Source organism: Daktulosphaira vitifoliae, unplaced genomic scaffold (assembly GCF_025091365.1).
Source record: "Daktulosphaira vitifoliae isolate Bord-2020 unplaced genomic scaffold, ASM2509136v1 Scaffold_1, whole genome shotgun sequence".
Taxonomy (NCBI): Eukaryota; Metazoa; Arthropoda; class Insecta; order Hemiptera; family Phylloxeridae; genus Daktulosphaira; species Daktulosphaira vitifoliae.
This window is the reverse complement of record NW_026099572.1, coordinates 30,332,415-30,342,670: the sequence shown is the minus strand read 5'-3', so window position 1 is coordinate 30,342,670 and position 10,256 is coordinate 30,332,415. Positions and strand designations below refer to the sequence as shown.

The 10,256-nt window shown below is 32.3% G+C and overlaps 2 protein-coding genes across 2 annotated transcripts in view; both read right to left on the bottom strand.

Moving 5' to 3' along the window:
- LOC126894036 (uncharacterized) overlaps nt 1-3,554 on the bottom strand; it is a 12,070-nt gene extending 8,516 nt beyond the window's left edge. The window contains exon 1 of the mRNA XM_050664676.1: nt 2,619-3,554. Within this exon, the coding sequence (XP_050520633.1) occupies nt 2,619-3,499 (881 nt within the window). The 5' untranslated portion in view covers nt 3,500-3,554. The remainder of the gene's footprint in view (nt 1-2,618) is intronic.
- A 1,379-nt stretch (nt 3,555-4,933) lies between these two features.
- Nucleotides 4,934-9,892, bottom strand: LOC126894049 (uncharacterized). Its single transcript, XM_050664696.1, has 4 exons — nt 9,623-9,892; nt 9,457-9,488; nt 5,128-5,849; nt 4,934-5,055 (listed from the first exon to the last, which is right to left on the bottom strand). The coding sequence occupies exons 3-4, from the start codon at nt 5,554-5,556 to the stop codon at nt 4,990-4,992; spliced, it is 495 nt and encodes a 164-aa protein (XP_050520653.1). The 5' UTR covers nt 5,557-5,849; nt 9,457-9,488; nt 9,623-9,892; the 3' UTR covers nt 4,934-4,989.
- Between the last annotated feature and the right edge of the window lie 364 nt (nt 9,893-10,256).

The window sequence follows — 10,256 nt, the reverse complement described above, 5'->3', positions numbered from 1 at the left end:
ATCGAGATATTAATAAGGAACCAGCAGATCAAGTAGCTTTTGGAATAAAACACCAATTTTTTTAAAATTAAGCACTATCTAAAGATTTGCATCGAAGCGTTTATTTTTGATAGTGATTTTAATCACTGTCAGATATCATTATACTTGATCCAACTATACCACGTCACAACTGTGCCGCGATCCCCCTGTGCTGGGTTTTTTAATTAACAATAATCTTGAAAATTAGAATCGAAAAACAAAATGGCAGATTTGAAATCAGCGCTTAAAATTAGGTTAGAAAAGTATATTTTTAACTAAAATGAAATTTCTTACTGATCAATGTATTTATTTATAATTAAAAAATTTTTTTTTTTAATTTTTCATTAAGCCTTTTAATTTTTATGCACATTTGCCATAAACTACTTTATAATTTATCCTTAAAAATTATAATATTATAATATAAAATATATATTTAATTGTTAAAGTATATTTTTATTCTTATATTATACTTTTGAATCTAAAAACTACTAAACTTGCAAAGATAAGAGAGAAAAGGTCTAAAGATTATTATTATACAAGGTGTATAAAAAGTGTTAATAATAAGGTACTCTTGAATGATGATAATGTGAAAAAAGGCGGAAAGAGTATTTTAAAAAATTATTGAATGAGGAGTACCCAAAAAAAAACATTAGAGGATATCTCGTGGAATGAGGGATTGATAGATTTAATTAGTGAGAAAGAGTTATAGAAGGCTGTGGCATTAATGAAAAAGAAAAAGCAGTTGGACCAGACGAAGTGCCAGTAGAAGTATGAAAAATATTAGGCGGTGTTGGCATAAGGTGGTTGAAGGAAATTTTAAATAAAATCTTATTAGAAGGGAAAGTACCAAATGAATGTGAGGAATAGTATTGTAGTACCGATATTTAAAAATAAAGGAGACATACAGGCGTGTAGAAATTATAGAGGCATAAAGCTTATGAGTCATAGTATGAAAATTTAGGAAAAGGTAATAGATAAGAGAATAAGACACTGAGGCATCGGTATCTAAAAACCAGTTTGGATTTATGCCTTGTAAGCCAACAATGGAGCCAGTATTTTGTGTGAGGCAACTAATAGAAAAGTTTAGGAAAAAGAAAAAAACTGTGTATAGCATTTATAGATTTGAAGAAAGCGTATGACAGAGTACCGAGAGAGGTTTTAAAGTGGGCATTAATGAGAAAAGGAGTCCCAAAAAGGTACGTTAATATAATAGAAGATATGTACGAGGCACTTATACCAGGGTAAAAAGCGTAGGAGGAGTATCAGAAGGTTTTCAAGTAAGAGTAGGAGTGTACCAAGGTTCTGCTATAAGCCCTTACTTATTCTCTATAGTGATGGATGAAATTACTAGAGAAATACAAGGAGAGGTGCCGTGGTGTATGTTGTTTCTGATGATATAGTGTTAATAGGAGAAAATAGGTAGGAAATTAATCAAAGGCTAGAAGTGTGGAGATCATTTCTCGAAAGAAAGGGATTAAGAATAAGTAGGAGTAAGATAGAGTACGAGTTTGGCAAAGCAGAAAACGAAGTAGGTGAATTGAGGAGATCAGTGACATTAAGCGAGGACGTAATAAGAGAGGTTAAAAGTTTTAAGTGTTTAGGAACAGTTGTGTAAAAGAATGATGGTATTGACGAGGATGTTATATACAGGATTAAGTGAGGGTGGGTAAAGTAGAGAGAAGCGTCTGTTGCGTTATGCGATAAAAGAATTCCAATGAGGCTGAAAGATAGAATCTACAAGACTGTAGTGAGGCCAGCTATGATGTATGGTTCATAGTGTTGGGCGGTTGATAAAAAAGTAGAGCAGAGAATGAGTGTAGCAGAGAGGAAAATGCTTAGATGGATGAGTGGAGTGACTAGAGAAAATAGGATAAGGAACGAGCATGTAAAAGGAAGTATAAGTGTAGCGTCAATCGTAGATAAGCTGAGAGAAAATAGACTTATACGGTTTGGTCATGTTATGAGGAGAGAAGAATCGTAAGCTGCAAGAATAGTTATAGAAATGAATGTTGAAGGAAGAAGAGGTAGAGGAAAATCAAAAAAGAGATAGATGAATGCTATTGAATGCGATATGAGGGCAGCTGATGTGAGCGTAGATGATGTGGGAGATCGTGTCCAGTGGAAGTTTGGGATAAGGGTGGCCGACCCCAAGTAGTTGGGATTAAAGCGAGGAAGAAGAAGAAGAATCTAAAAACTTCTAATCAGGATATAATTAAGGAAATAGGAGTTGATGTTGCTTTTAGAATAGTCCACCAATTTCTTAAAATTCAACACTATCAAGCGTTTCTCATGATAATGATTTTAATCACTGTCAGAAATCATCTATATTAGTATCAACTATGCCACGTCCCTACTGTGTGACGACCCCACTGTGCTGGGTTAGGTTTATTTGTTTACTTAAAAAGGTATATCTATTTTTGACCCCTCTGTGCTACCATTTATTTAAAAGAAAATATAAAGTTAACATTTTTTTTATATAAAAAATTTTAAAATAGTTTTTTAGATAACTTTAAGTCGTGTTAGTATGAAACTTAAATGTGTATCTAATTAAGTTTCTTATAAACAATAGAAATATGGCATAAATAATTAAAAAATCTTACTTGAATGTATTAGTTCCTAGGAGTTGTTCAAATCCAAGACTTGAAAAATGATTTTCAGATATTACAGCTAAGTATGTACTCAGGTCATTATAAATATTTTTGACATAATCGTTGGAATCGTCTACTAATTTATCCATTTGTTCTATATTATATACAGTTAGTAAATTAGTTGAAATTAGACTTTCATAATGTGAACCACAAACTTTTCTAATCTTGTAAAGATAAAATATAATTTGTTTAACATTATTGTGAAAATTCATCATTTGTCCAAAAATATTTAAAAAATAGATGTCTTTTAATTGGACAAAATTAACATATTGTTCAACAACCTTAGATAAATGACTGCAAAACAATTGAATTTCATTTTCGATACATTTTGAATTGCTTAAAGATAAGTTTATTATTCTTAAATCTATTTGGTTAATGTACTTTGCAGCATTTAAAAAATTTGAAAATATCTTTATCAAATTCTTAAAAATATCGAATATTCCTTTTATACAATATTCAAATTGTTTCATGTTACTTTTTATTTTTTCCGCTCGACATTTATCCAAAACCATTCCTAACATTACATTAAAATTTTCCATGACAATAGTGTATTCACAATTTAATATATTAATTATGCATTCGAGTTTTTCTAAATAATTATTATCATTCACAGAGTCTTTTATTATACAATAATTATTAATTGTGTAATCACGTTTTTGAAATTGTATGTGCCCCAGTGCGTTCCATCCAGATTGTTTACAAATGTGACTTAAAGATTTAATAATATAATCTTTAAAATTTTCACTGATGTTTGTCTGATGGCTTGACACTGTTAAGGCTTTAGACAAATACCAAATAATAATTAACATAAATAAAATAAATTTCTTAATCATTTTAATGTATAAAATATTTATAAGAATATAATATTTTTATTAGAGTGTAATTTAGTATTTTATTAAAAAACTATTTAAAATTTGCATTGATAAATTAATATTTAAAAGTTTTTAAAATATTTCAATATTATTTTAATTTTATCACATCTTAATTTATATGATATCGATTTGAAATAATCGGGTGTACTATAAAGTGATACTCAAAAGTGAAGTTATTAATTTAATCAAAACAATATTTTCTGAATTGTAATAGATCGTTCCATAATTCAAAGATATAGCTCCGATGAGTTAATTTTTTTAATTTCTCAAGAATTTAAATATCAGTCTTACGATTTAGTCAACTGTTTTCTAATTTTTATTTATTTGTGGTTATCTTCTTGATTTAAAAAAGATGGTTCCTTAAATTTTCAAAGATAAATATATCATTTCAAATATTGTAGAATTTTTGAAACTATTGTTATTTTTTATCACACACTGTTATAAGATATTCATTGAAAAAACTTGTGTAAACTTATTTGGAATTATTACACATGTTTGTATTTTATAGTTATATATTTTATTTTTCATAAAGAATTATTTTTACTAAGCAATATTTATTAAGCTAAATCGGTAATTTTACGCAAATAATTCTATGTAATAACTATTGCGATTAAAAATATTAATTCTGAACATTGAAAATTAATTTAAAATATTTAGTCGTATAAATGTCATAATGAAATTGTGAGGCAGAGGTAGAATTCTAAGAGAGATTCAAATTTTAGAATTTATTTAGATTAATTCGCTAAAATGAACTGTTCCTATTTCGAATATTATATACGTATACAATGTATATATTAGGGTGGTCCTTACTTTCGAACTTTCGAACTTTCAAAATTTTGATTTTGATTAATCAACTCCTTCAGGTACCCCTAAGGGGATGAAAATTGATAACAAGTCGTTTTCTGAGTTATTTTTGCTTATTGATAGAAAAGTATTGCACTAATCGTAAAAATAAAGAGAATTTAAAATATAGCTATTAACATTTCTAATAAAAAATATTTTTATAACATGTTTCTCAAGTCTATTATTTTCCAAGAAAAATGATATAGTAGCTTAAAATTTTCCAGAGGTGGTTTTCATATTTTTTTAATTATCTTAAAAACTATTGTACATTCAAAAAAAAATGTAAAGGACTAAATGTATAGAAAATTTATTTTCTATAAAATAGAATTTCACTTAAGTATATTGTTTTATATAATAATTAGTCTCAATATTAGTTTTTTCAACATATATTAAATATGATTAATAATACACTAAAAGTCCAAGACTAATTTTGTTTAAAATTAAAATCTCTTAAAAATGTTTTGTAAATTTTTCAATTAAATACTGATAAATTTTTTTGTAATTTAAAATATAAAAATAATGATATTAAATAATAATTATTATTATTCTAATGACCATTTTAATATAAAAGTAATGAATAATGTATTTATGATAGTAAAAATGAATTTTCAAATATATGATTCTTTGAGTGTATCTTTACTATCCAGGAAACTTTTTTCTATAATCTTAACTACCTGAAAATATTTCAAATTATAAATAATTAAATGAAAAATAAATTTTGTATAACTAAAATAAAGGCTTTTTACTTGCAAAAAAAATTGCTTTTGTTCTTCATTTTTCGTGAACTTTTCATTGAAATCCGTCAAAAGTTTGACCCCTCGTTCTGCCGTATCGTTGACTACTTTTATTGATTCTACCACTCTTTTTCCTTCAATGTACCCTTCATTTTCATTCCATTTGTCCGGCTGAACTTTCAAAAAATCAGTAAACATATTAAATTTCTCAAATATGTTTTTCGAATCATTTCCTAGAATATCTAATGGTAAATCTTTGCTAAGAAAGTGTTGTAAATCTTCAAATTTGAGGATGAACTTTTTTTGCGATTCTTTTTCAGGAGTACAATGCATAATTTTTTCAGTCATTTTTCTTCTTGTATCATTACTTAAACTTTCATAAAAAATTGAAAAAGCCGCATACTCTTCACTCAAGTACCACAAATGATTAATAAATTTCATAATTGCTTTTTCAGCGAATTCTTTATCGTAATTTTTATAAAAATACAATTTTTTTAAAAACCCGATGTCATTTCTTGTGGACTTAGCAATATTTGAACATGAAAACCACGATTCTGCGTAACACTTTATAATAAAACAGCAGATTCGTTTTAAAAATTTATCTTCGCATTGAGTAATTTTAAACTGGTGTCGGAATAAAAATAGTTTTAAACAACACAATTATTTGGCCATCCAACGTGCGAGATGACAAGCACCTTGTGTTTTGAATTGTATGTCTTTAGGTCGCAAATCACCTAAAAATATTATTATTAGTTCGAGAAATTCTTTATAATTATATCTAGGTATTTCTTCTTCGAGTTTAATTTTACAAAATTGTATCATCTCAACAGCAATTATCATTAAAATATTTTTTACATGTTCACCAGTAGATCAAATTAAATAAAAATTTACATCAATATTTGGCCATTCTTTTTTAAAATTTTTAAACAAGGTAATTTCAGGTCTTGTACTTGTTGTTAATTTTACTTCAGTAAATATGCCTCGCAAAACTATTTCGTAAACATGGTGCCTACATGCTAAGAATAAAATATCTCTATCAAATTTTTGTTCTAGGAGGTGGTATGCGCCATTTAATCGGACAGTATTGCTCACAGTTGTGTCAAACACAAAAGCAACGATTAAATAGACCATTCCTCTAAAGTTCCGATCGTACTTTAGCGATCATCTCCTACGAGATCGGATCATTCGCCCGAGGTAAGGAGGCAGCCGAAACGTGTCCAGCGCTCCGAGGATGTGTTACCATCGCACGGAGTTGAACGCGTTTCGGATGTCCAAGCTCACCGCCACCCCGAAACCCTGCTCAGTTTTGGCCCTGAGGGCCAAGTCCCTGAAGAGGGAGGCCGCGTCATCCGTCGACCTCCCCCTCCGGAAGCCGAACTGGCCCTCGGCCAGTCCGCCGACGTCGGCCAGGTGGGCTTCGATCCGGATGACGAGCAGCCGCTCAAGGATCTTCCCTAAGTCGTCCAACATGCAAAGCGGTCGGTACGACGAGGGGAGACCCTCGGGCTTGTCACCCTTCCTCAAAAGCACCAGCCTGGTCTTCTTCCACTTCGTGGGGAATTCATCCTCCGAGAGGCAGCGGTTCGCGACGGCGCGTATCCAGTCCGGGGCGGGGTCGTGGACCAACCCCCACACCCGGTTTGGAATCGCGTCGGGACCGGTAGCTGTGTTCCAGCCCCGCACACGCGCCACCGCGTCAGCTACCTCTTGGCTGGTGAATTCTACCACTGACACGTCGTCCCCAAACGCCGGGGGAGGCAGGGGCAGATGTGTCGGAAAGAGCATGTCTACCGCCCTTTCCAGCACTTCCACCTCCAGCTGACCGGAAGCCGGTGGACCGCAGAGCTTCCGCATAACGACCCGATAGGGTTTCCCCCACGGGTCGTGGTCCACCGACTTCACGAGTTCGGTTCAGCATTTCGCTTTGGCCCGTCTGATGGCGAGCTTCAGCTCTTTGCGGGCCGACCTCAGCGCCTCCCTCGGGTCCGGGGATTCCGGGTCCCGCGGCCAACGGTTGGAGCGCGTCATAGCCCTCCTGACCCTGACGCACTCCTCACGCCTGGCCGCCACCTTGGTGTTCCACCAGTGGACTGGCGGTCCGCGAGTCGACGGCGGTCGTTTGGCCGGGAGGGNCTCGGCGTTCCACCAGTGGACTGGCGGTCCGCGAGTCGACGGCGGTCGTTTGGCCGGGAGGGCGAAGTCACAGGCTGCGACCACCCTCCGGTCCAACTCTTCCGCCGCTTCGTTCGCGGAAATGTGTCAGTCCGGTACCGCGGGCGCCGACCATTGAGCGAGCAGTAAGCCCGTCTCGAATGCGTCGATGTCCGTGGCCGGTCCGACCCGCCAGCCCACTCACCCACCGCGAGACGACTCGCGGGGCACGATTCGGGGGGGACGGCCGCCGTCGCCGCACTCATACACGATGTACCGGTGGTCGCTGAGGTTTTCCTGTGTGGGAGAACCGACCAACCGGACACGTGCGAGTGTAACGACGGGGACACCAGCGTGACGTCCACCACCGAGCTTGAGGAGTGACCCTCGAACGTCGGGGTGGAGTCCCTGTTGGCCGAGACCAGCCCGAGGGTCGACATCAGGTCCAACAGATCTTCGCCACGCTGATTTGTGTTCGTCGACCCCCAAACCGGGGAGTGGGCGTTGAAATCCCCGGCCACGATTTCCCCGCGGCTGTCCCGCGGCCGCCCGAGCCTTCTCGCCCGCAGGCAGGAGGACAGGGGATCGAGGAGTCCGGCGATCGGCATGCTGGGCGGCGCGTAGCAGCTCAAGACGTCGATGCCGTCTATCCTCGCTACTACGTACCCGTCGCCCGACTCGATGTCCGCTACCGTTAGATGCTTTGCAACATTGTAGTCCGACTTTCACTGAATTTCAATTTAGTCATCCCGATTTTAAAAGTATATTTGTTAATTATAAGTTTAATGATTAATTCAACCATTATAATTTTGTATCAAGCATTTTGTTTTAACTCTACGTACTAAAGTTCTCTTTGTATAATAATTTACAGACATTAATACATCATATACAATAATCTTAAGTACTTAAAAGAATTTAATACTTTTTCTTTTTTATACATGATAATAGTATGAAAATATGTTTAATATTACATTCATGTTTATTATATATGCACCGGCTTTTAATGTTTATAAAATGATAATATTAATGCATTGAATTTCAAAATAATAACTTCGCAAAATCTCAATATAATTAATATTCTTTGTATTAATAAAGCAATATAAAAACTATTCAAATTGCAATTAAGATTTGAATAAAACCAAATTATAATATATTGCTTAAGTAATATATAATGTATTGGACAATTTTTGCATTTAGAATTTAATATAGGAATACTTATATTTGATTAAAAATGTAATCATCTCTTCCTTTTCCTTGCCTTAATCCCAACTAATTGGGGTCAGCCAATTGTCCGGCTAGTATGAAAAACTTTAATCCTTAGGCTTTCTCCAGACATGCAATACAAGGTTTCATCTGTATGTATGTTTGTTTGTTTGTTTGTAACTCTCTACGCGTCACGTGTTATTATTCTCGCGTATTGAGACTAGACTATCGTAATCAATTTACCTCACCCCGCCCACCCAACACTAGCAAAATTATGCAGGAATAATCTGCATAATTTTATTTTTGGTTTTCAAATTAATTATTTGTAATTCAATTTGTATACGATTTATGTTATTTTTACCATTTACTATTACTTATTATATTTTTATTAAATATTTTTTGTATATATTTTAATGTTTATTAACTTTTTTATTTATTTGTACAAGAAAATAAAATAAATTTATAAATTTTTTAAAATATCTTTGATACTATTTTTATATGTAATTTAGCAATATTAAATATTATTAAATTACTATACATTTTTTTTAATTAGACGCAATAATTAAACAGGATAAAAATTACAGCACTGAATAATCACTACCTTATATAATAAACTACAATTGAGGTCCTATTAAGTTTATATAAGTTTTATAAGCATAAGTTTATATTTTGAAATTTCATTTAATATGATAAAAATACATTTACAGGCTAGAACTCTTCAATCTAAAATAATGTCTACCAAATATTCAATGAAGAAAAATGAAATTACAATTACCCCATTCATTAACATTTACCCCATTTCATCTATAAAAAAATATTGGAACTCAATTATATTTTATTATACCAAGTGGTGTATATACAGTGCTATCATTTTTAAAACAATTTTTTCTCACAATATCTTCTCATCAAAAAAATACCATAATTAAATAATTTTTAACTAACTCTAAATAATATCAAAAACCGTGATTGAAAAATTTAATTGCTCACCAGTTTATTTATTCATGATTAAGGCACGGAACCTAAATATTTTACAAATAAACAAAAAATAATTAATTGTTTAATGCAATTTGTTAATAATTAATCAAATTAATAAAATTATATTACTATATATATTATTTATATCGTTAAAATCTAATTTGTTTTTGTGACTTACCGTACTTTAACTAATGAAATATATAGTTTGGTTAATAACTTTGAGATATTTCAAAGCTTATTTCATTAAATAGGATTACTTTTTGTACTTGAAAAACATCAATTTGTATAATAAATTTTCGTTAAATTAATTTTTTTTTGCTCCCCAGAAAAATTGATAAAATAATATGCACACTACACTGTGCTGCGACTCCACAGTGTTACCAATTTTAATTTATTTTTGCTTTTTTGATAAATTGATAAAATGACTAATATTTTTTTCTGTGTAAAAACTAGCATATTATATTCTACTACGTAAAATGTTCAACGTTTAATTTTTTATAAAAATAAAATCATTGGCATTTTTTTGCAAATAATTATAAATTACAGTTCCAGTTTTACTAAAATATAGGTTTTTCTTCACTATTAAAAAAGAAAAATATAACTTATTGTGAAAAGATAGTAAATGAAACAGCTGAATCAATAAATTAAAGTAAATCAATTTAAAATATATAGATGTTGTTTAAGTTTCAATTACTATTTTTAGAACTTAGAAAAAAAATGATTTAGACAATAAATATCACTGAATTATAAATATAAGTTTTTTTTATGTACAATCATATTTTCATGAAGTCATCGTAATAGAAAAAATATGT

Bases quoted from the DNA above. Each gene is read 5' to 3' on its own strand.
- LOC126894049 (XM_050664696.1), bottom strand. From the start codon at position 5,556: ATGAAATTTATTAATCATTTGTGGTACTTGAGTGAAGAGTATGCGGCT. The intron at 5,056-5,127 runs GTAAAAAGCCTT...AAATATTTTCAG, and splicing joins AAAAGCAATTTTTTTTGCAA to GTAGTTAAGATTATAGAAAA.